At 44.7% G+C, this 25,667-nt stretch overlaps 1 protein-coding gene across 1 annotated transcript; it reads left to right on the top strand.

Annotated features, from left to right (window-relative positions):
* The first annotated feature begins 952 nt into the window (after window positions 1–952).
* Window positions 953–25,167, top strand: LDHB (lactate dehydrogenase B). The gene is made up of 8 exons (XM_075344269.1): window positions 953–1,059; window positions 16,239–16,376; window positions 17,867–17,984; window positions 21,582–21,755; window positions 21,829–22,002; window positions 22,090–22,207; window positions 23,911–24,034; window positions 24,901–25,167. Exons 2-8 carry the CDS (start codon window positions 16,248–16,250, stop codon window positions 25,066–25,068), a joined length of 1,005 nt encoding a protein of 334 aa, XP_075200384.1. The 5' UTR covers window positions 953–1,059; window positions 16,239–16,247; the 3' UTR covers window positions 25,069–25,167.
* Window positions 25,168–25,667: the final 500 nt, after the last annotated feature.

Raw genomic sequence — 25,667 nt, 5'->3', positions numbered from 1 at the left:
GGGCTCCAGTCGATCCTGGTTAGTTCGGAGGTAAAGTCTGGTGCACCTTTCTTAACTTCCCTGGTCGTCTTCCTGCGCTGACTTCTGTCCCGTGCCTATGCACACAGTGCCCTGAGCCGGTGTCTGGATCCTTCACAAGGGGGAACCAGTCAGCCTAATCCCTTTTGGTCCTATGTGGTCACCTTCCAGCGGAGTTGGCTTCGGTACTAATGTGTCCTCAGCCTCTGGTTTTACTAATGGAACACGTTGGTACTTCTCCACTAGTCTAGGGACCAGTCCTCATTCTGCGGCCAAGTCCCTCCACTTCAATATCTTGTATGTGGAACGAAGCCATGGGAGTATGGTGCACTTCACGTGGTCTCTAGGACCCCTTTCTGTCTTATTCCTGGGTTGAGCTGCTCCAAGCCCTGACCCGGTGGAGAGCTGCTAATTGAGGTTGTGTGCGTACCGGTGGATTACCTCTTCTGTACCCAGGATGGGATGTCACACGTCTGGCTGAGGTGCAGTACCTCTGTGGTGACTAAAGCCTCAGGGGTGCCACAGTTGCACCCACTTCTCCTTGACTGTCATCCTTCTCTATGCGGAAGCTGTCTGTCGGAGCGGTTGGCCTGATTGAAAGAAAGCGACTGTCTGTAGGGAAAACGTGACTATCTGCAGACTTCCACTATGGAAACAAGTAAACATATAGATTAATTCAGCGTGACATACTTTTTGTGATACCTAGTCTTTTTTGCTACATGGTTAACCCTTATCTGCCATGCTGGCTTCTTATCGGTGTGTTCTGCAGTGTCAGCCTTTGTTTTTCTATCCTCTGACTAGAAGACCTCTTTTAGTTTTCTAACAATGAGCTCCTGTATGGTGCTGGCAATGTTTTTTAGGCCCAGGAGGCGTATGAAGAAGGGCTGGGCCTGTGCTGCCCTTGTAGAGTTGTCCTTGGAGGGGATTGAGTGAGGTGATGGGGTGTGTCTGTCTGTAGTGATGTAGTCTGAAGTAATGAGGCTGTAACCACTCCTCTGCCTCATTCTGACAGCAGAAGCCTCACAGAATCCGACTCCACACGTATGTACTCTGCCATTGTGCCCTTCTTCTCTTGGAGGGGGGATAGTCTTGCTTGTGCTGTTGCTTTTCTTTGCGAATTTCCTAGATGGCTGTGCTCCTATGCTGGTATCTTAATGAGAGGACCAGGATGCCCTGGGTGACCCTTGTATTTTGGCCGTGATCCCTACACTCTGATCCTCTGGCACGTCTCGCCTGTATGATGCTGAATTCTGTAGTTCTGCCGTTAAACCCTTTCGTGTCTATACTGGCGCAATTGCGTAACCTCTTATTATTGGTACACATCTTGTGCTTTACGTGCAATCCTGCACAGGCCGCCTCATTGTAGAGCCTGAGCTGGATGCCTGCCAGATCTACACGCCTGCACTTAAAGGGCCTTCAAAATCCATACATAGTAGTGCCTCACAACAGAGACCGGTGCACGTCACCCTTTTAACCGGGTAGAGGAAGGTAATACAGTCTCCTTGTACAATGGCCTTCAGGATGGAGCAGATTAACCAGTTACTGGAACTAGGCAGGAAATGAGCTGTTCTACATCAGAAACAAAAAAACCCCCCCAAAAAAAAATATTCCCCAGGTTGTGAGTTTACACATAGTAGGCTGGCCATACTCGGAAAGAATGAATGGGCTTGCACGTCTCAGACTTCTAACTCTGATCAATTGTAGAACTTTACATTTTTCATTTCTTGTGCTCAGAGTAAGGCTACTTTCATACATCCGGTATTTGCTCTGCGGCACAATACGGCGCTCTGCAGAAAAACCGCAACCGTTTTTTTTTTTGCCGCCGGTTGCGTGTTTTTTATTTATTTTTTTTTTTTTTTTGCATAGACTTGCATTAGTGCCGCAGGGGCTTGCGTTCGGTCCAGTTTTTGCCGCATGCGGCAGATTTAGCCGATGCCGCGGCCCGATAGAACGTTCCCTGCAACGTTTTTTTTGCTCCGGCAAAAAAACCCGCATCGCGCCACATCCGGCCGCTGCGACGCATTTTCAATGCATGCCTATGGACACCGGATGCGGCGCGATGCGTAAAAAAAACGCATCCGGCCGCCGCATGTGGTTTTTTCCACTGCACATGCTCAGTAGCATGCCGCAACCGGAAAAAAACCGGACCGGCCGCATGTAAAAACTTATGCAAAGGATGCGGTGTTTTCGCCGCATCCGTTGCATAGCTTGCACAGCCGGATTGAGCCACAGTGCTCAAACCGGATGTGTGAAAGTAGCCTAAGGCTAGGTTCACATTTCCGTCAATTTGTATCAGTCACAATCCGCGGCTCTGGTAAACAACGGAATCAGTTTGGCGGATTCTGTTTCCCATAGACTTGTATGAGTGGCAGATTGCGACTGACCTTGCGTTACATCCGCTGCGCGGTGCATCAGTAGTCTTTGGACTGACCACTGGGTGGAAACGACGCAGAATGTAACGTTTTTGTGCTGTCAAAACTAACGCACCGCGCAGGAATCCGTCAAGCTTGTAATGTTTGTCTATGGTGCTGGATTCCATCTTACTACGGAATCCAGTACTGGATTCCGTCATGCTCTACTGAGCATGTTTGGCACACCCACTAGGCTGTCCCAAACGGATCACTACGGATCCGTCAAACTGACGCAGTTTTTTTTTCACAGGATTCCTGTGAAAAACACATCCGTTGCGTCAGCTGCCATCTAAAAAACGACAGATCCATCGCTGATGGACCTGACTGATTTAAAACAGAAATGTGAACCTAGCCTAAAGGGAATTCGTGCGCCCAAAAAACGTTGACCCACTTGCTAACTGATGCAGAAGGACACTCCGAACAGAAGAGAATGCGGAATGTTCGACACATCTCTATCAATGGGGCCTTCTGCATCAGTTGGCAAATCGGTGTATTTTAGGGATAAACCCTGTCTCTTGTGTGGCCTACATCCTAAAGGAGCTTGCACTAAAATTCCAGATCTGTAACCTACGTGCACATGTTCAGTATTCGGTTGCAGAAATTTCTGCACCTCTTTGCAGGAAAAACACCTATTCTATGTGTTATATGCATTTTGGGGTGAAAAAAAGCTGAAATTGAAATGATGAGGATTTAAATATGTATTCCCGCAACATCTGCAGGACACGTCAGGTTTCTCATTGACTTTGCTGGCATAAGGATTTCCTTCACATTTTGTGACAAATCTGCACTTAAAATGCAGCAAAGTTTGTGTAAATTACTCAATGAATGGCTGCCGTTTGCTGTTGCGTGTGGCGCTCTTGCTGGCTGGCAGCCATTCACACGTTGACAGAGTATGCAGGATGTGGATTAGGTTACACTCCTCCAGAGCTGTGGATGTGGCACCAGTTGTCCTGACTGTTTAGCTGCCAGTTGATGGCAGTACCACCTGCATGTTAAAGGGGTGGTTCACTACTCCTGCAATAGTGGCCACATCCCTGTAAACTGAAAGACAAGTATTCTTCTAAATACCTTGTTTAGAAAATTCTGCTTGTGAGCAGCGCTATTGCGGTCTGCTCATCCCCAATGAAGTGACACTTGGGCTCCGAAACCTGAGATCCAGTGAGTTCTTGTCAACTGGAAGTTGAACTGACATCACTGAGGCCGGCCCAAGTCTCCTTGAGTGACTGGGCTGTTGGTGGCAGGGCTGTGGAGTCGGAGTCGGAGTCGTGGAGTCTGAGTCGGAGTCGGAGCTCATTTTGGTGGAGTCGGAGTCGGTATAAAATGCACCGACTCTGACTCCTAAAATATATAATAAATTGGGGACAGGAGTGCAATGCAGAATGTGCTGAATATTTTACTAAATAACAACATTTAGTATAATGCTTATATTTAAGTGAAAAATTTATTGTAGTACAATGTGAACATCAGACATTTAATTGTTTTTATGATACAATAATCAAGATATTTGGATAGAACATAAAATATTTATTGGAATACAACTTTAGAACACAAAAAAACTAATAAATTGTAAATATGTAATATATATAATATATATATATATATACAGTGTATATACACACACACAAGATATATATGTAATCTACTGTATATTACATAGTGTATTACATATTTACAATTTATTACAGTTTTTTGTGTTCTAAAGTTGTATTCCAATAAATATATTTTATGTTCTATCCAAATATCTTGATTATTGTATCATAAAAATTATTAAATGTCTGATGTTCACATACACATATTCATGTACTACAATAAATTTTTCACCTAACTATAAGCAATATATGTCTGAGTCTGAGTCTGAGTCTGAGTCTGAGTCTGAGTCTGAGTCTGAGTCTGAGTCTGAGTCTGAGTCTGAGTCTGAGTCTGAGTCTGAGTCTGAGTCTGAGTCTGAGTCTGAGTCTGAGTCTGAGTCTGAGTCTGAGTCTGAGTCTGAGTCTGAGTCAGAGAATTGTCTGAGTCTGAGTCTGAGTCTGAGTAAGAGAATTGTCTGAGTCTGAGTCTGAGTCTGAGTAAGAGAATTGTCTGAGTCTGAGTAAGAGTCTGAGTAAGAGAATTGTCTGAGTCTGAGTAAGAGTCTGAGTAAGAGAATTGTCTGAGTCTGAGTAAGAGTCTGAGTAAGAGAATTGTCTGAGTCTGAGTAAGAGTCTGAGTAAGAGAATTGTCTGAGTCTGAGTAAGAGTCTGAGTAAGAGAATTGTCTGAGTCTGAGTAAGAGTCTGAGTAAGAGAATTGTCTGAGTCTGAGTCTGAGTCTGAGTCTGAGTAAGAGTCTGAGTAAGAGTCTGAGTAAGAGAATTGTCTGAGTCTGAGTAAGAGAATTGTCTGAGTCTGAGTAAGAGAATTGTCTGAGTCTGAGTAAGAGAATTGTCTGAGTCTGAGTAAGAGAATTGTCTGAGTCTGAGTAAGAGAATTGTCTGAGTCTGAGTAAGAGAATTGTCTGAGTCTGAGTAAGAGAATTGTCTGAGTCTGAGTAAGAGAATTGTCTGAGTCTGAGTAAGAGAATTGTCTGAGTCTGAGTCTGAGTAAGAGTCTGAGTAAGAGAATTGTCTGAGTCTGAGTCTGAGTCTGAGTAAGAGTCTGAGTAAGAGAATTGTCTGAGTCTGAGTCTGAGTCTGAGTAAGAGAATTGTCTGAGTCTGAGTAAGAGAATTGTCTGAGTCTGAGTAAGAGAATTGTCTGAGTCTGAGTAAGAGAATTGTCTGAGTCTGAGTAAGAGAATTGTCTGAGTCTGAGTCTGAGTAAGAGTCTGAGTAAGAGAATTGTCTGAGTCTGAGTCTGAGTCTGAGTAAGAGTCTGAGTAAGAGAATTGTCTGAGTCTGAGTCTGAGTCTGAGTAAGAGTCTGAGTAAGAGAATTGTCTGAGTCTGAGTCTGAGTCTGAGTAAGAGTCTGAGTAAGAGAATTGTCTGAGTCTGAGTCTGAGTCTGAGTAAGAGTCTGAGTAAGAGAATTGTCTGAGTCTGAGTCTGAGTCTGAGTAAGAGTCTGAGTAAGAGAATTGTCTGAGTCTGAGTCTGAGTCTGAGTAAGAGTCTGAGTAAGAGAATTGTCTGAGTCTGAGTCTGAGTCTGAGTAAGAGTCTGAGTAAGAGAATTGTCTGAGTCTGAGTCTGAGTCTGAGTAAGAGTCTGAGTAAGAGAATTGTCTGAGTCTGAGTCTGAGTCTGAGTAAGAGTCTGAGTAAGAGAATTGTCTGAGTCTGAGTCTGAGTAAGAGTCTGAGTAAGAGAATTGTCTGAGTCTGAGTCTGAGTCTGAGTAAGAGTCTGAGTAAGAGAATTGTCTGAGTCTGAGTCTGAGTCTGAGTAAGAGTAAGAGTCTGAGTAAGAGAATTGTCTGAGTCTGAGTAAGAGTCTGAGTAAGAGAATTGTCTGAGTCTGAGTCTGAGTAAGAGTCTGAGTAAGAGAATTGTCTGAGTCTGAGTCTGAGTCTGAGTAAGAGTCTGAGTAAGAGAATTGTCTGAGTCTGAGTCTGAGTCTGAGTAAGAGTAAGAGTCTGAGTAAGAGAATTGTCTGAGTCTGAGTAAGAGTCTGAGTAAGAGAATTGTCTGAGTCTGAGTCTGAGTAAGAGTCTGAGTAAGAGAATTGTCTGAGTCTGAGTCTGAGTCTGAGTAAGAGTCTGAGTAAGAGAATTGTCTGAGTCTGAGTCTGAGTCTGAGTAAGAGTAAGAGTCTGAGTAAGAGAATTGTCTGAGTCTGAGTAAGAGTCTGAGTAAGAGAATTGTCTGAGTCTGAGTCTGAGTAAGAGTCTGAGTAAGAGAATTGTCTGAGTCTGAGTCTGAGTAAGAGTCTGAGTAAGAGAATTGTCTGAGTCTGAGTCTGAGTAAGAGTCTGAGTAAGAGAATTGTCTGAGTAAGAGTCTGAGTAAGAGAATTGTCTGAGTAAGAGTCTGAGTAAGAGAATTGTCTGAGTCTGAGTCTGAGTAAGAGTCTGAGTAAGAGAATTGTCTGAGTCTGAGTCTGAGTAAGAGTCTGAGTAAGAGAATTGTCTGAGTCTGAGTAAGAGAATTGTCTGAGTCTGAGTAAGAGAATTGTCTGAGTCTGAGTAAGAGAATTGTCTGAGTCTGAGTAAGAGAATTGTCTGAGTCTGAGTCTGAGTAAGAGTCTGAGTAAGAGAATTGTCTGAGTCTGAGTCTGAGTCTGAGTAAGAGTCTGAGTAAGAGAATTGTCTGAGTCTGAGTCTGAGTCTGAGTAAGAGTCTGAGTAAGAGAATTGTCTGAGTCTGAGTCTGAGTCTGAGTAAGAGTCTGAGTAAGAGAATTGTCTGAGTCTGAGTCTGAGTCTGAGTAAGAGTCTGAGTAAGAGAATTGTCTGAGTCTGAGTCTGAGTCTGAGTAAGAGTCTGAGTAAGAGAATTGTCTGAGTCTGAGTCTGAGTCTGAGTAAGAGTCTGAGTAAGAGAATTGTCTGAGTCTGAGTCTGAGTCTGAGTAAGAGTCTGAGTAAGAGAATTGTCTGAGTCTGAGTCTGAGTCTGAGTAAGAGTCTGAGTAAGAGAATTGTCTGAGTCTGAGTCTGAGTAAGAGTCTGAGTAAGAGAATTGTCTGAGTCTGAGTCTGAGTCTGAGTAAGAGTCTGAGTAAGAGAATTGTCTGAGTCTGAGTCTGAGTCTGAGTAAGAGTAAGAGTCTGAGTAAGAGAATTGTCTGAGTCTGAGTAAGAGTCTGAGTAAGAGAATTGTCTGAGTCTGAGTCTGAGTAAGAGTCTGAGTAAGAGAATTGTCTGAGTCTGAGTCTGAGTCTGAGTAAGAGTCTGAGTAAGAGAATTGTCTGAGTCTGAGTCTGAGTCTGAGTAAGAGTAAGAGTCTGAGTAAGAGAATTGTCTGAGTCTGAGTAAGAGTCTGAGTAAGAGAATTGTCTGAGTCTGAGTCTGAGTAAGAGTCTGAGTAAGAGAATTGTCTGAGTCTGAGTCTGAGTAAGAGTCTGAGTAAGAGAATTGTCTGAGTCTGAGTCTGAGTAAGAGTCTGAGTAAGAGAATTGTCTGAGTAAGAGTCTGAGTAAGAGAATTGTCTGAGTAAGAGTCTGAGTAAGAGAATTGTCTGAGTCTGAGTCTGAGTAAGAGTCTGAGTAAGAGAATTGTCTGAGTCTGAGTCTGAGTAAGAGTCTGAGTAAGAGAATTGTCTGAGTCTGAGTAAGAGAATTGTCTGAGTCTGAGTAAGAGAATTGTCTGAGTCTGAGTAAGAGAATTGTCTGAGTCTGAGTAAGAGAATTGTCTGAGTCTGAGTAAGAGAATTGTCTGAGTCTGAGTAAGAGAATTGTCTGAGTCTGAGTAAGAGAATTGTCTGAGTCTGAGTAAGAGAATTGTCTGAGTCTGAGTAAGAGAATTGTCTGAGTCTGAGTCTGAGTAAGAGTCTGAGTAAGAGAATTGTCTGAGTCTGAGTAAGAGAATTGTCTGAGTCTGAGTAAGAGAATTGTCTGAGTCTGAGTAAGAGAATTGTCTGAGTCTGAGTAAGAGAATTGTCTGAGTCTGAGTAAGAGAATTGTCTGAGTCTGAGTAAGAGAATTGTCTGAGTCTGAGTAAGAGAATTGTCTGAGTCTGAGTAAGAGAATTGTCTGAGTAAGAGAATTGTCTGAGTCTGAGTCTGAGTAAGAGTCTGAGTAAGAGAATTGTCTGAGTCTGAGTCTGAGTAAGAGTCTGAGTAAGAGAATTGTCTGAGTCTGAGTCTGAGTAAGAGTCTGAGTAAGAGAATTGTCTGAGTCTGAGTCTGAGTAAGAGTCTGAGTAAGAGAATTGTCTGAGTCTGAGTCTGAGTAAGAGTCTGAGTAAGAGAATTGTCTGAGTCTGAGTCTGAGTCTGAGTCTGAGTAAGAGTCTGAGTAAGAGAATTGTCTGAGTCTGAGTAAGAGTCTGAGTAAGAGAATTGTCTGAGTCTGAGTCTGAGTAAGAGTCTGAGTAAGAGAATTGTCTGAGTCTGAGTCTGAGTAAGAGTCTGAGTAAGAGAATTGTCTGAGTAAGAGTCTGAGTAAGAGAATTGTCTGAGTCTGAGTCTGAGTAAGAGTCTGAGTAAGAGAATTGTCTGAGTCTGAGTCTGAGTAAGAGTCTGAGTAAGAGAATTGTCTGAGTCTGAGTAAGAGAATTGTCTGAGTCTGAGTAAGAGAATTGTCTGAGTCTGAGTAAGAGAATTGTCTGAGTCTGAGTAAGAGAATTGTCTGAGTCTGAGTAAGAGAATTGTCTGAGTCTGAGTAAGAGAATTGTCTGAGTCTGAGTAAGAGAATTGTCTGAGTCTGAGTAAGAGAATTGTCTGAGTCTGAGTAAGAGAATTGTCTGAGTCTGAGTAAGAGAATTGTCTGAGTCTGAGTAAGAGAATTGTCTGAGTCTGAGTCTGAGTAAGAGTCTGAGTAAGAGAATTGTCTGAGTCTGAGTAAGAGAATTGTCTGAGTCTGAGTAAGAGAATTGTCTGAGTCTGAGTAAGAGAATTGTCTGAGTCTGAGTAAGAGAATTGTCTGAGTCTGAGTAAGAGAATTGTCTGAGTCTGAGTAAGAGAATTGTCTGAGTCTGAGTAAGAGAATTGTCTGAGTCTGAGTAAGAGAATTGTCTGAGTCTGAGTAAGAGAATTGTCTGAGTAAGAGAATTGTCTGAGTCTGAGTCTGAGTAAGAGTCTGAGTAAGAGAATTGTCTGAGTCTGAGTCTGAGTAAGAGTCTGAGTAAGAGAATTGTCTGAGTCTGAGTCTGAGTAAGAGTCTGAGTAAGAGAATTGTCTGAGTCTGAGTCTGAGTAAGAGTCTGAGTAAGAGAATTGTCTGAGTCTGAGTCTGAGTAAGAGTCTGAGTAAGAGAATTGTCTGAGTCTGAGTCTGAGTAAGAGTCTGAGTAAGAGAATTGTCTGAGTCTGAGTCTGAGTAAGAGTCTGAGTAAGAGAATTGTCTGAGTCTGAGTCTGAGTAAGAGTCTGAGTAAGAGAATTGTCTGAGTCTGAGTCTGAGTAAGAGAATTGTCTGAGTCTGAGTAAGAGAATTGTCTGAGTCTGAGTAAGAGAATTGTCTGAGTCTGAGTAAGAGAATTGTCTGAGTCTGAGTAAGAGAATTGTCTGAGTCTGAGTAAGAGAATTGTCTGAGTCTGAGTAAGAGAATTGTCTGAGTCTGAGTAAGAGAATTGTCTGAGTCTGAGTAAGAGAATTGTCTGAGTCTGAGTAAGAGAATTGTCTGAGTCTGAGTCTGAGTAAGAGTCTGAGTAAGAGAATTGTCTGAGTCTGAGTAAGAGAATTGTCTGAGTCTGAGTAAGAGAATTGTCTGAGTCTGAGTAAGAGAATTGTCTGAGTCTGAGTAAGAGAATTGTCTGAGTCTGAGTAAGAGAATTGTCTGAGTCTGAGTCTGAGTAAGAGTCTGAGTAAGAGAATTGTCTGAGTCTGAGTCTGAGTAAGAGTCTGAGTAAGAGAATTGTCTGAGTCTGAGTAAGAGAATTGTCTGAGTCTGAGTAAGAGTCTGAGTAAGAGAATTGTCTGAGTCTGAGTAAGAGAATTGTCTGAGTCTGAGTAAGAGAATTGTCTGAGTCTGAGTCTGAGTAAGAGTCTGAGTAAGAGAATTGTCTGAGTCTGAGTCTGAGTAAGAGAATTGTCTGAGTCTGAGTAAGAGAATTGTCTGAGTCTGAGTCTGAGTAAGAGAATTGTCTGAGTCTGAGTAAGAGAATTGTCTGAGTCTGAGTCTGAGTAAGAGAATTGTCTGAGTCTGAGTAAGAGAATTGTCTGAGTCTGAGTAAGAGAATTGTCTGAGTCTGAGTAAGAGAATTGTCTGAGTCTGAGTCTGAGTAAGAGAATTGTCTGAGTCTGAGTAAGAGAATTGTCTGAGTCTGAGTAAGAGAATTGTCTGAGTCTGAGTAAGAGAATTGTCTGAGTCTGAGTAAGAGAATTGTCTGAGTCTGAGTAAGAGAATTGTCTGAGTCTGAGTAAGAGAATTGTCTGAGTCTGAGTCTGAGTAAGAGTCTGAGTAAGAGAATTGTCTGAGTCTGAGTAAGAGAATTGTCTGAGTCTGAGTAAGAGAATTGTCTGAGTCTGAGTAAGAGAATTGTCTGAGTCTGAGTAAGAGAATTGTCTGAGTCTGAGTAAGAGAATTGTCTGAGTCTGAGTAAGAGAATTGTCTGAGTCTGAGTAAGAGAATTGTCTGAGTCTGAGTAAGAGAATTGTCTGAGTCTGAGTCTGAGTAAGAGTCTGAGTAAGAGAATTGTCTGAGTCTGAGTAAGAGGAATTGTCTGAGTCTGAGTCTGAGTAAGAGAATTGTCTGAGTCTGAGTAAGAGAATTGTCTGAGTCTGAGTCTGAGTAAGAGAATTGTCTGAGTCTGAGTAAGAGAATTGTCTGAGTCTGAGTCTGAGTAAGAGAATTGTCTGAGTCTGAGTAAGAGATTGTCTGAGTCTGAGTAAGAGAATTGTCTGAGTCCTGAGTAAGAGAATTGTCTGAGTCCTGAGTCTGAGTAAGAGAATTGTCTGAGTCTGAGTCTGAGTAAGAGAATTGTCTGAGTCTGAGTAAGAGAATTGTCTGAGTCTGAGTAAGAGAATTGTCTGAGTCTGAGTAAGAGAATGTCTGAGTCTGAGTAAGAGAATTGTCTGAGTCTGAGTAAGAGAATTGTCTGAGTCTGAGTAAGAGAATTGTCTGAGTCTGAGTCTGAGTAGATTCTGAGTAAGAGAAGACTGAGGTATGTCTGAGTCTGAGTAAGAGAATTGTCTGAGTCTGAGTAAGAGAATTGTCTGAGTCTGAGTAAGAGAATTGTCTGAGTCTGAGTAAGAGATTGTCTTGAGTCTGAGTAAGAGAATTGTCTGAGTCTGAGTAAGAGAATTGTCTGAGTCTGAGTAAGAGAATGTCTGAGTCTGAGTAAGAGAATTGTCTGAGTCTGAGTCTGAGTAAGAGTCTGAGTAAGAGAATTGTCGATGAGTCTGAGTCCTGAGTAAGAGTCTGAGTAAGGAATTGTCTGAGTAAGAGTCTGAGTAAGAGAATTGTCTGAGTCTGAGTAAGAGAATTGTCTGAGGTCAGAGTAAGAGAATTGTCTGAGTCTGAGTAAGAGAATTGTCTGAGTCTGAGTAAGAGAATTGTCTGAGTCTGAGTAAGAGAATTGTCTGAGTCTGAGTAAGAGAATTGTCTGAGTCTGAGTAAGAGAATTGTCTGAGTCTGAGTAAGAGAATTGTCTGAGTCTGAGTAAGAGAATTGTCTGAGTCTGAGATAAGAGAATTGTCTGAGTCTGAGTAAGAGAATTGTCTGAGTCTGAGTAAGAGAATTGTCTGAGTCTGAGTCTGAGTAAGAGTCTGAGTAAGAGAATTGTCTGAGTCTGAGTCTGAGTAAGAGTCTGAGTAAGAGAATTGTCTGAGTCTGAGTAAGAGAATTGTCTGAGTCTGGAGTAAGAGAATTGTCTGAGTCTGGAGTAAGAGAATTGTCTGAGTCTGAGTAAGAGAATTGTCTGAGTCTGAGTAAGAGAATTGTCTGAGTCTGAGTCTGAGTAAGAGTCTGAGTAAGAGAATTGTCTGAGTCTGAGTCTGAGTAAGAGTCTGAGTAAGAATTGTCTGAGTCTGAGTCTGAGTAAGAGTCTGAGTAAGAGAATTGTCTGAGTCTGAGTCTGAGTCTGAGTCTGAGTAAGAGAATTGTCTGAGTCTGAGTCTGAGTAAGAGTCTGAGTAAGAGAATTGTCTGAGTCTGAGTAAGAGAATTGTCTGAGTCTGAGTCTGAGTAAGAGTCTGAGTAAGAGAATTGTCTGAGTCTGAGTCTGAGTAAGAGTCTGAGTAAGAGAATTGTCTGAGTCTGAGTCTGAGTAAGAGTCTGAGTAAGAGAATTGTCTGAGTCTGAGTCTGAGTCTGAGTCTGAGTAATGAGTCTGAGTAAGAGAACTGTCTGAGTCTGAGTAAGAGAATTGTCTGAGTCTGAGTAAGAGAATTGTCTGAGTCTGAGTAAGAGAATTGTCTGAGTCTGAGTAAGAGAATTGTCTGAGTCTGAGTAAGAGAATTGTCTGAGTCTGAGTAAGAGAATTGTCTGAGTCTGAGTAAGAGAATTGTCTGAGTCTGAGTAAAGAGAATTGTCTGAGTCTGAGTAAGAGAATTGTCTGAGTCTGAGTAAGAGAATTGTCTGAGTCTGAGTAAGAGAATTGTCTGAGTCTGAGTAAGAGAATTGTCTGAGTCTGAGTAAGAGAATTGTCTGAGTCTGAGTCTGAGTAAGAGAATTGTCTGAGTCTGAGTAAGAGAATTGTCTGAGTCTGAGTAAGAGAATTGTCTGAGTCTGAGTCTGAGTAAGAGAATTGTCTGAGTCTGAGTCTGAGTAAGAGAATTGTCTGAGTCTGAGTAAGAGAATTGTCTGAGTCTGAGTCTGAGTAAGAGAATTGTCTGAGTCTGAGTCTGAGTAAGAGAATTGTCTGAGTCTGAGTAAGAGAATTGTCTGAGTCTGAGTAAGAGAATTGTCTGAGTCTGAGTAAGAGAATTGTCTGAGTAAGAGAATTGTCTGAGTCTGAGTAAGAGAATTGTCTGAGTCTGAGTAAGAGAATTGTCTGAGTCTGAGTCTGAGTAAGAGTCTGAGTAAGAGAATTGTCTGAGTCTGAGTAAGAGAATTGTTCTGAGTCTGAGTAAGAGAATTGTCTGAGTCTGAGTAAGAGAATTGTCTGAGTCTGAGTAAGAGAATTGTCTGAGTCTGAGTAAGAGAATTGTCTGAGTCTGAGTAAGAGAATTGTCTGAGTCTGAGTAAGAGAATTGTCTGAGTCTGAGTAAGAGAATTGTCTGAGTCTGAGTCTGAGTAAGAGTCTGAGTAAGAGAATTGTCTGAGTCTGAGTCTGAGTAAGAGTCTGAGTAAGAGAATTGTCTGAGTCTGAGTCGAAGGTTGGCTTACCGACTCCACAGCCCTGGTTGGTGGCGTTTCGCTGCTCATGGCCCAGCATCGCTCCTGCTTGCGGTGCTTTGCATCAAAGAAGATAGCGCAAATGACATGCTGGGCCATCTCCTTTGATGCAGAGCACCGCAAGCAGGAGCGATGCTGGGCTGTGATGAGCGGCATAATGCAGCCCAGTCACTCAGGAAGACTGGGGTTGGGCTCAGTGATTGGTCAACTGGAAGTTGACGTAACCTCACCAGATCTGAGGTTACGGAGCCCGCGGGGGTCACTTCACAGGGATGAGGAACGCAATAGCACCACTTGGTCAGAATTGGCCGAACAAAGTATTTAAGGAAGGCTTTTTCTATCAGTTTTAGAGATGTGGCCACTATTGCAGAGTAGTGAACTACCCCTTTAATGTGGCAGTGAAGGCAGCTGGCCGTAAATGAGGGTTATCTGCACGCCATTCACTAATCCAGCTGACTAACTTTGTGGCAAAACTGTCTAAAGGAACGAAGGCAAGAGCAGTGACTTATGAAATGGCATTAATTTTGACTTGCATGTGATGAAGCCCTTAAGCCTCATTAAGTTTATTAAAAGAAATGGTCTGTTGCCCATAGCAACCAGAGTATGGCTTTCAGAACTCTGCCATCGTTGACCAAAGCAACCAATCACAAAGCAGCTTTCATTTATTCAGAAATGAAAGTGGAACTGTTGCTATGGGCAACAGACAATTTTAATGAGGCCCTACTGTGACCACAAAACATCAAATTTAGTTAGCAGTGCCAATGTTCTGCAGACAAATCTCATGGCCTCCTATAGAACAAAGGACCTCATAAATATAAGTTGGTGGGGTCTGATGTATATAAGAGAGGGGGGGGGGGGGGGGGGTGGCTTCCCAACTGCTGGATATTGGGGATGAGGCCACTGAAACCTCAAGATCTGGTCCTCAGTGGCTCCTTTCGCCTCCCCGTTAAATCACTCAAGGCCACGTTCTTGTATCTATGGTGGATCAAGAGGGACCAGTTGGCCAAATGATGGTTTAGCAGATGGCTTACTTGTGTCTGGCCAGGTCAATGATTACTACATGTGGTGGTCCCAACTGTACACATGACACTGTTAGCCTAAGCCTGGTTTCACACGTGAGTGCCTTGCGTGTATCTTGCGCGTGTTTCGCGGTGCATCACCCGTAACGGCCACACTCTCCTCACAGGAGTGTCTCGGCTGCATAGAGATGCATGCAACCGACCCGCTCCTGTGAGGAGTGAGTCCATGCCGGGTGATGTACCGTGAGATACACGTGAAGCACTCGCAAGTGACACCAACCTAAGAACATGACTCTCTGGTCCAGAATGGTGGTCTATCATAAGTTCCCCTCACAACCTTTCTCCAGTCCAGAGTGTGACTGTGCCCTGACAGTGGTCCTATCAGTAACAATACATAGAATAGTTTCCACTTCTGTCAGGGCAGCAGTTCCTGACATGGAAATATGACCTTGACGTAGGATTAACACAAGCCACATTGCTTCCATTGCTATGGGGCTGGATGCACGCACCATACAGGGGGAGGATTACATGGTTATGAGTAACGACTTAAAAGTTGCACAACAAAAATACTAATAAACTGCATGAGAAGCCATATGTGCAAACCAAATATCACATCCACCCTTGGTTCTATTCCAGACCTACTTAAACATGCATTTTGTAGTGCATTCTCTAATTTAATTTGGAAAAAACTTATATCTAGAGTCACAATTTCAATAAATGTCATTATTTAAGGGTTAAATTACATGGTCGCTGTTCGCCAGTTGTAGTTCAGAAAGAGGCTTAAAGGAAATCTGTCACCAGGTTTTTGTGCCGCCCCCCCCCCCCCCCCCCAATCTGAAAGCAGCATATTATAGAGACGGAGATCCTGATTCCAGCGATATGTCACTTACTGTGCTGTTTGCTATTTTGATAAAATCAATGTTTTTCTCTACTGCAGAGCTCATGAATATGCTGGACTACCTGGCAGCACACAAAGTAGTCCTGTAATGATGACCTACTGCTAACCTGTGTTTTTTTTTTTTTTTTTTTTTATCAAAACTACACTAAGCAGCCCAGTAAGTAGCAGCTGTGGTGGTAGGCCCTCCGCAGGTAGGGCTGAGCCCAGGGAGCCGTGTAGTGGAAGCGCCGGAATAAGGGAGGCCACACTGGGCTTGTAATAGTCTCTAATCGCTCTGAAGCCTTGGATGGCTGGTTCAGGTCCCTGTATTTCCAGTGCCAGTTTGATGACTTGGTTGCTCTGTCCTCAGCACCCTCTGTGTTTTGGGTCCCCGTAATTTGGGGGCCCGACTGGCCCTTATTGTGGCAGTCTCCTCGTCCATACAGCGGGCGGTGTGGACCCTATAGGGCTCGTCTGTCCCGAACCATGATCCTTGCTTTACTGCTGATGCCCCTGGATCTGTAGGTCTGTGAGGTCCATGAAGGTCTCCTCACTGTGCAGGTATTTGCCAGGCTGTATGAAACTGTCACCTGACCTAGGGCCCTGTGCCCCGTCGGTGCTCTGGTCCCGGCAGTACTTGGGTATACCCACCCTGGCGACCACGCTCCTGTGCCACCGGGGTCACCATTGCATGACCCAGCTCTAGGCACCTCACTCTCCTATTTCCACTACGGTCTTTGACTACTGTCCACTCCCACCAGGTTGTCTAGTCCCCTGGTCTGGCTCCGCCCTCTGGGTGGCCATCCCCTTGTGTCTGACTAGTCCATGCCCCCTGGTGTCGTAGAACTAGGATTTTTAGTGTGTAGGTGCTACTGGCACTGGTGTTCCAGGTCCCAGGGGGTAGGCCCTGCATCCTTGCCGAGGATGCAGTACCGAGTAGTGCACTGAGTGGCTCAGGGGCGCTACATATACTTTTGTAAATGTGCCAGTTGCTTGGAATAAGGTTCTGGCCTCCATTCACTGATGGAAGCAGTTGTAGTTTTCAGGATTTCTGATTGCATTCAACGTAATGTCCTTTCTTTTTAGTAATCAACCATGGCAACTGTACAAGCAAAACTGCTGAGCTGCGTCGCGTCTGATAAGACCGCCGCTCCAAGAAACAAGATAACAGTCGTAGGTGTCGGGCAAGTTGGCATGGCCTGTATCATCAGCATCCTGCAGAAGGTATGTGCCAAATATAACCACTCACAAAGCGCGTGACCACGACCTTCAGCAACCATTTGTCTGAAGCACAGAGGGAACATCAGTCTATAGTTGCATAGAAAGTACAATGTCTGCAGAAGGAGACAAATGCTTGAGTCCCCAAACAATACAGGTTATTCTAGTTAATAGTTGTGCATACAAAGACATGCATGTGTTTTTAAGACTTCCAATGTCTGATCACTATATACCGGTATTTATGTCTTTATATGCACAACTCTTCTTAATAAAATGCAGGGAAATTCATCCTATGCCCTTGGAACTCAAAATTAATAAGATTTGTTTTACAAGCACTTGGATAAATCAAGCATGGTGTACAGTCTGCTTTATTACATCATGTGACCAGCCTATCTAGTACCTCAAACAAAGAAATTACAATGTACCAAGAAGAGCCATAGGGCTGTATAGAAATGTGAAGCCTCCCCACCATCAGTGTTATCTGAACCCTATGGCATTCAGTTATAAGACAAGATGGTTACTATAGAAAACAAAACGGATTGTATTGTCTCACAACTGACTGGACCAAAGCAGCCTAATGTCTATGAGGCTGTTTGGGACAGATGACAGTCCATCTATCAATTTGTCCTCAGATCCTTATATAAAATTGTCTTTAAAAAAAAAATTGACCAGCATTTAATGACTTGTGTGTATGGTCTATTAAAATATTCCTTAATCCAGACCAAAGACTGAGACGGGCCATGCCTGGTGGCAATGTTACCAGAATAGATGAAAGGGGATGGGAAAACCTAATGACAGGTTGTCTGTTTTTGCAACTTGACTCAACTGAAGTGAATGTAGCTGAGGTATAATACCAATAAACGAGTTAATCATCTAAAGTTTTAGCTTTATCCCGTTTTCGAAAAATGGCCTACACCTGATCAGTGGTGACTTGATGGCCATGTAGAGCGTGTTCCTGTGCTATCAACTAATCACATCTAGCTAAACTAGCCTTGAATGAAGGCAGCCAATGGAGGTCACCACTGAGCATTGAGCTACCCATACTTTGACATCAGAGATGGGGAAAACAGGAGGCTAAGGGTAAATGGCCAATGGAGAAGATGTGACGAGGACAAGCCAGGTGGCCATATTCCATGTAGTAAGGCCTACAGGTTTCAGAGTAAACACTTTAGGACTGGAACTACTACACTTGTACACATAGACCTAATAAACAACTAACCTTGCTTGCCCTCTTCACACCTTGTCAATATCCTCAATCAGCAGTGGATTTTAACTCTTAATGTCCTGTTTTCTATCTCTGCAAGCAGAGGGGTCACAGCATCCACATTTGAGCAAATTCCTATGGTTTTGGGTACACAACCGCTCCCCACCAGGTGACCACTATACAATTACTGACTTTCTCCCACATAAGACCCTATTGCAACTGTCTTCCATACTTTGACCTCACAGATCTATAAACTTGGCCTGACTGTATTAACAGCCTATTTCTTCAACAGGAGCTTGCTGATGAACTGGCCTTGGTTGACATCTTGGAAGACAAATTGAGGGGTGAGATGCTGGACCTGCAACATGGAAGCCTGTTCCTTAAGACACCAACCATTGTTGCTGACAAAGGTGAGGAGTAAACTTTTAGGGCTGAGGCACAACCTCAACTCCATTTACCATGGCACAAGCAAAAAAGTCTGAGGGTATGAATAGGTTGTATGGGGTAGCCATGTGTCACCCCCAGCACAGACTAGAGGTGCTCTGATCCAGGGTGGTCGTGTCTCGAGGGGTCTGGACCCAGGCTCGGCAGACACTCCTATCCTTGAAAGGAGATTATTTACAGGGGAGAAGTTTGACGCCACCTGTGGTTTGTGGTAATGGGAGTACTGCCGCTGCTGGAAGGAGTACCAGGGCGGATGGTGTGGCGCAGCAAGGTGTCAGTCCCTCCACAGGCAGGGAAGGCCCCGGCCTCCGGGGTATTGGTGGGATATTTGGGAGCGCAAGGTGCAGGGGACCAGGGTACTCACTGGGTATTCATGCTGGATGAGAACTATAAGGCTATGTGCGCACTAGAAATGTGAATTTTCTCAAGAAAATTTCTTGAGAAACTTCTGCCAGTGAAAGATTTCCGGACCTGCGGAAAAAATCCGCATGCGGATTTGCCGTGGATTTGCCGCAGGTTTGTCCCTGCAATAAATAATAAAGGTAATCGATAGACAATGGATAGATGAATAGATAGATAGAGGGATAGATGAATAGATAGAGGGATAGATGGATAGATAGATGAGAAAAACCTATATAATGTTCCACCCCCTGCATTTTCTAAGCTGGCACCCTTTAGTGACTTTCATGTGGCACTAAAGGGTGCTTAGCCTTGTATTTAGCCATAAAATAAATAATTAAAAAAAAAAACGACGTGAGGTCCCCCCATTTTTTTGTAGCCAGCTAGGGTAAAGCAGACGGCTGCAGACCACCGCTGGCAGCTTCACCTTGGCTGATAATCCAAAACAGTGGGCACCCCACGCTGTTTTAAATTATATAAATAATTTAAAACAAAAAACGTGCGGTCCCCCCCCCCCATATTGGATCACCAGCCAAGGTAAAGCGGAGAGCTGGGGTCTGATATTCTCAGACTAGGGAGGTCCACTGTTATTGGACACTCCCCAGCCTAAAAATAGCAGGCCGCAGCCGCCCCAGAAGTGGCGCATCCATTAGACGTGACAATCCTGGCGCTTTGCCCCAGCTCATCCCGCGCCCTGGTGCGTTGGCAAACGGGGTAATATATGGGGTTGATGCCAGATGTGTAATGTCACCTGGCATCAAGCCCTGGGGTTGGTGAGGTCAGGCGTCTATCAGATACCCGACATCACCAACTCGGTCAGTAATAATTAAAAAATAGACAACAAAAAAAGTTTTATTTGAAAACTCTCCCCAAAACATTCCCCCTTTAACCAATTTATTGAAAAGAGCACAATCAATTCCACGTCCGGCGTAATCCAATAAGGGGGGGGCACGGCGATCCATACCATAGTCGCTGTCCCAGTCAATGAAGAACAGAATGTTCCCCATTGGCTGGGAGAGCAATGCAGTGACCTGAGCTAACATCAATAGGTCAGCTCAGGTCACTGCAGGGGATGACGAGCGCTGCCATCAGGAGCATAGATGAGATCATTACCTGCTGTGATCATCTCCTGTACTGCTGACGTCTACGTTGTCACTGACTTCTATGCCCGCCGCGTTGTCAGAAGAAATCGCGAGAGCCTGTGACGTCACCGCTAGTGACAGTCTCGGGCCGCTCACGAGACGGGCATAGACGGCAGTGACGTCAGGAGGCAGGAGATCGTCACAGCAGGTAATGATCTCACCTCCTGACAGCAGCGATCGTCATCCCCGCGGCTCCCAGCACTGCAGGGTGTCAGTGTCTGCCTGCGCTGCCGCGTGACAGGCTGCTGACACTGCGGGCAGACACTGACACCCTGCAGTGCAGGCAGCCGCAAGGCCGGAGCAGGACACAGACTGCACGGGCACCTGGAGGTCGCACGGAAGTGCTTCTGTGCGGCGTCCAGGGCATGTGACGTGGGTGTTTACTCTGCTCCGCCTCCTCTTCCTGGCATAATGACATCGCTTCCTGCAAAACCGCAGGCAGCGATGAGCATTCCCACAGGTAATTCGCGGCTATTCCGGTGCTATACCGCACATCATTGCTACCTGCGGAATACCCCTGGAATACCGCAGGCACCTGCGGAAATTAATGGACATGCACATTTTCTCAAAGTTTCTTGAGAAAAATCCGCACAGTGCGCACAACTTTTTTTTTTTTTTTTTTTTTTTCTCATTGAATTTCATGGGAAATGTCTGCACAAAGATTGCAGACATTTCTCAAATTTCCAGGGCAAATCCGCGGGTAAATCCGCAGGTAAAAAGCTCTAGTGCGCACATAGCCTAAAGCACACACTGAAGATAAACCAAAGTCTCTGCATCAGTCACTGCGGGGAGCCCATCCAGGTGTCCGCTCCCACCGGTGTCACTTGGTAATCTGAAGCCGCCTCTGTGCACGAGTTCTGTTGTGGCCCCTTGGCTTGAAGCTGTTGCTTTTAGTGTAGCTGTGCTCTTGATAGCTGGCACTTGGGATTTTAGTGGGCCGCATTACTGGAAGGCTCTGTCTTTCTCCACCCACCCCCCCCCCCCCCCTCACCTTGCAGTGTGCTGTCTCCTTCAATCTCTGAGCTCCTAGGGAAGTTCATAAAGACTCTCCCTCCAAGGTTATCAGGACGTTGAATCGGCTCCTAACCTAGGGACCCCATCGTGCTCGGTACCGGTCAGTTCTTTTGGATTTCTGATGCCGGCAGTCCTTGATTATGTCCGTTGCACCCTTCCAAGGTCCCCGGGAGCTACTCACTGAGGGCTCTCTCAACTTCCGTCCCTCCCACCAGTCTGCCTGACCCTTAGGTGGGTGGCCCTATTCCAGCTTAACCAACCAACTGGTGTCTGACAGGTCATGGTGTGATTTGGGATGTGTGCTGATGGTAGTTACACTGGTTTCTTAGGAACCTGGAACCATGGAGGGCACCCCCTGCACCCTGGGTGACAGGATGCAGTTCCATGTGGCACCCTGATGTACTCAGGGGTGCCACACATGTACTCTCATATGGGACATCAGGTAATAGGACAGGGAACATCTGAAATATTGAATTAACTAGTGAATATACAGTTTCCAAGAGTTGGTTACCCTAGGACCTGCACAAAGGGTCATTTCCATTGTCGTAACGATGTTGTGTGTGTGTTTTTTTTTTTTTTTTTTAATATAAGGGTTCCTACAACTTACTGATTTAAATTTGCAACCATTGAGACGTAAACAAAAAAATTGTTTAGCTTGATAACAAGGTACTGACCATTGCTGGTTGTAGGCACTGAAGCTGGCTAGGATTTGGAGGTAATAGCACGCTCCAGCAATTCTGAACTAGCTTAATCCGTTCTGACAAGCTCTTTAGTACAGTGCCTGGCTGTCCATCAGAGGTGGTCTGTTTCCAAGGCAACATGCTATAAAGGTTAATACTTCTAGAATGTCTGCAAACTTTAACTAGTAAATACTAGTCATATATCCCAATTTATAAAGATGGGAATAATGCTTTAAACTCTTAACTTGTGGTCTTTGGGGGTTGAGGAGCTTCATAAGTCCTGACTTCCATTGTAGCGTTACATGGTTTTTACTTCTTCCCACTCTAGACTACTCCGTGACTAAAAATTCTAGGATTGTGGTGGTCACCGGTGGCGTTCGACAACAGGAGGGAGAGAGCCGTCTCAACTTGGTACAAAGGAACGTCGATGTCTTCAAGTTCATCATTCCACAGGTTGTGAAGTACAGCCCTGATGCCACACTGATTGTAGTCTCCAATCCAGGTACTTCTCGAATTCTATTATTCCTAGGTGTGGAGCCCATTTGTGGAATTTTTACAATAAAATCTGGTTGCAGTTGACATCATGACCTACGTCACATGGAAGCTGAGTGGTTTGCCCCAGAGTCGTGTCATAGGAAGTGGAACCAACCTAGACTCTGCAAGATTTCGCTATCTGATTTCTCAGAAGCTCGGGGTCCATACTAGCAGCTGCCATGGGTTTGTCCTAGGAGAGCATGGAGACTCTAGTGGTGAGTGGCTATTTTTGGGAAGGATATGTACGGATGACAAGGCCTGGCTTGTAACTAAATACACTCATACTATCACTTTGTTTCCAGTCCCTGTCTGGAGTGGTGTTAATGTGGCCGGTGTTTCCCTACAGTCCCTGAACCCTGATATTGGAACTGACAAGGACCCTGAGAACTGGAAGGAAGTTCACAAGCAGGTGGTTGACAGGTAATGGCGGCAAGGCTTAAAAGCTACAGAATGGCTGTATCTAAATCCTTCTTGTCCCAGCTTTAAATTCTTTAAGGAACACTATATACCTAGAAATTAAGTAAACAAGAAATGTAGATCTACAGGCTACAAGGGGCTGGTAAGTCTTTGGCTTTAGCCAGAAAGAAACAAGATAGGAGGATGATGACACTTTACATTTATTCCACATAATCTCCACTGATGACAACACACTTCTTACATCGGTATTCAAAGTTCTGGAAGTCTAGCAGAAAAGTATTTTGGTTGTGCCTGAAACCAGGCACCCGTACTAGCCATGTCATCAGAAATGGTGTGAAATGTGGTACCCTTGAGGGTTTCTTCAGGTTTGGAAACTGATGACAATCAGAGGGAGCTTAATCTGGTGAATAAGGTGGGTGGTCAACCAGCTGGAAGCTCAGCTCTGCCAGTTTTGCCATGGTCGCTTGTGCAGTGTGAGCAGAGGCGTTGTCCTGCAGGACAAGATTCCTTTGGACAGCTTGCTGCGCCTTTTGGCATTCAGAGCTGCATTAAATTGGTCCATAAGTTCAATATAATACATTGCATTGATGGTGGAACCCTTTTGAAGGTAGTCCACTAACAGCATGCCCTCCTTAACCCAGAACAGACACCATCACCTTAGTGGCTGACTTTCGCACCCTGAACTTCTTTGGGCGAGGAGAACCACTTTTGACTGCTCCTTGTTATCAGGGTCATACAAATAAATCCAGGTCTCATCCATAGTGACCAGTTGATCCAGGAAGTTCTTATCAGCCCGGAAACGCTGCCAAATGGACTGGGAAGCTTTCACTCGCATTCTTCTCTGATCTGTTGTCAAACATTTGGGGGCCCACTCTGCAGATTGCTTTCTTATGTTCATGGATAATAACACAAATGCGTTCATGGGGAAATCCAATGATGTCTGCTACTGCTTTAACTGAAATTCGTGGGCTCTCCAGTATGAGGTTGTGCACAGCATCGATCTCCAGAACAACCACTCTCGGTCGTCCAAGACGTTCCTCATCATTGGTGCTGTGAAGTGGCCTGTTTTTTAAATTTGGCAACCCAGTTCTTAATTGTGGAATATGAAGGGCATTGACTTCACACAACCCCATCCCCCTCCCCCCCCCCCCCCCACCCCAAAGTCTGCAACATATCACCATGAATATGCTTTACAGACTTCCCTTGAAGAAACAAGAGTTTTCACTACTCAGCTCTCAGTTGCTGAGAACATCGCATTAGACCATTTTGCTTTCCCATGTGTAGAAAACCTATTAGACACATGGCTTCCATCATTACCACAAAAACTATCACAAAGACTTAGCAGCCCCTCGTATTTCGCCTGTAACTGTCTGGTATACTAGCCCTAGTTTAAGGGGAAATTTCAGCTGATGGGGTCTCCTAAGGTCCCAGCAATCGCCAGGTCTGAAAGAGGTGCCGTTGATGCTTCATAATCTGTATGCACCACTTGCTTTGTACATTGATGAACATGGTTTAACTTCATGGCTGTAGTACAGTCACTGGAGAATAGGCTTCTCAAAGCCAAGGATACCTTTAATCCTTCATGTGAGCTTCATCATGGCACCGTCCAGCTGTCATTGTTGCCTTCTGCAATGTAAAGTACAAAAATTTCCATTCAATCAAGCTGTAAAGATAAGAAATTTCTTAACACTGATCCATCATTGTAGTGCTTACGAAGTGATCAAGCTGAAGGGGTACACCAATTGGGCCATTGGCATGAGTGTGGCTGACCTGTCTGAATCCATAACAAAGAACCTGTGTCGGGTACATCCAGTTTCCACAATGGTAAAGGTAAGAAAAGCTAGTTACGTGTAGGTTGAGATTAAGTATCGGCGCAAGGCTTTCTCTGGTTAGAGATTCTCCCTTAGTCTTAATTGGCTTTTGTCACCTGCCATTTGGTGACCAGATCTGGGTGACTTCTTATTGCTGCAGGGCAGGATGTGTATAAATGTGAAGTGGCAGTGACTGGCATGTATGGATGTCATATTCCTCACAGGTATTCATAACTTCACAATCAATGTAGTCTCTGCACTTACCCCAAGAATCCTGAGAATTGGGGCTCCAAAGAGCTGGAGTGGAGGTTGATCATGCCCACTACCGTTTTCATTCATAAAGTAGGGCAGGCAATGGAGGTGACAGCACTCAGCCATACTGTGGCACACCCCATTAGAATGAATAGAGCAGCAGTGCACACAATAAACTTTGGCTCTGACACAGGTGGGGGGGCTCCAGAGGTCAGACACCCCCCCCCCAATTTCCCTGCATGAGAGGAGGAGGAGGGGGTGGGGGGGGGGACAGCAATCAAGCTCCTCCCTTCATTTCTTGGGTGGGTTGGGTAGGTGAGATGAGGAATGGAGTGGAAAACCATCTCAAGGAAAAGTGGTGAGGGGAGTAGGAAGAGGTGGTGCAGGAGAAGTCTTGCAACCAGCCTATATTACAGGGAAGGTCACTCCCGCAAGATTTGACGAAGTATACAGCCCTGTACAAGTCTCAGGGTGAGAAGGGTAGTGTGTGTTTGCAGTAATCCCTTAGCTAACAAGTAAATCTTAACACTTTCCATGCCATAGTTTTGAGGTTGACTAATGGGTTTCTCCTTTAAACGATCAGATTTCATTAAATAGAAACTTTTTTTTTTTTTTTTTTTTTTTTCTCCCCAGGGCTTCTATGGCATTAATGACGAAGTCTTCCTCAGTCTTCCCTGTGTCCTGAATGGTCAGGGGCTGGTTGAGGTGGTGAATCAGAAGCTACGAGACGATGAAGTTGCTCAATTGAAGAACAGCGCTGACACTTTGTGGAACATTCAGAAAGACCTGAAGGACCTCTGAATATAATCATCATCCTGCACATTACACCTTCGTCACTAATATTGTATACTGGTTTGTAGAGTAATAATAGTTGTCAGAATAAAATCTGCTACTGAACAACTGGAGGTGATTGCTGCAAGTTCATCAATAGTTCTAAGTAAAACACTGGATTCATCTAGAACAGGGGTGGGGAACCTCCGGGCCGTATGTGGCCCGCAATCTTTTCTTCAGCCCCCGGGAATCTGCCGGCAGTCGCATCTTGTAGGCCCTTTAAATCCCCATGTGTGCTGCGAGGACGCACATTCACTAAACGCTGGTCAGTGCCTGGGCGCACAGGACTTATTTTGTGGGCAGGGTTAGCACTCTCTCCCCGTCCCAGAGAAGCCCAGCAGAGGTTTCACGGCTTCAACTGTGTACCGGCTCCCACTGTGATGCGTGCGCTACACGCACGCAAGCTGTGTGCCCGCTACCAATGTGGGCGCTCGCACAGCTCTGCCTGCTCACATTGTGCTATGTGCCCATTTTTGTGTGCCCCACCTCCCCTAGAGCAGTGACTCATCCCCAGTGCTATGCCCCGCAGTGATGTCTGTGCCCTGCATGTGTTGTCAGTTCCCCCCCCC

Source organism: Anomaloglossus baeobatrachus, chromosome 4 (assembly GCF_048569485.1).
Source record: "Anomaloglossus baeobatrachus isolate aAnoBae1 chromosome 4, aAnoBae1.hap1, whole genome shotgun sequence".
In the NCBI taxonomy this organism is placed as follows: domain Eukaryota; kingdom Metazoa; phylum Chordata; class Amphibia; order Anura; family Aromobatidae; genus Anomaloglossus; species Anomaloglossus baeobatrachus.
Note: the sequence above shows the minus strand (reverse complement) of the source record. Positions and strands in the feature narration are given on the sequence as shown.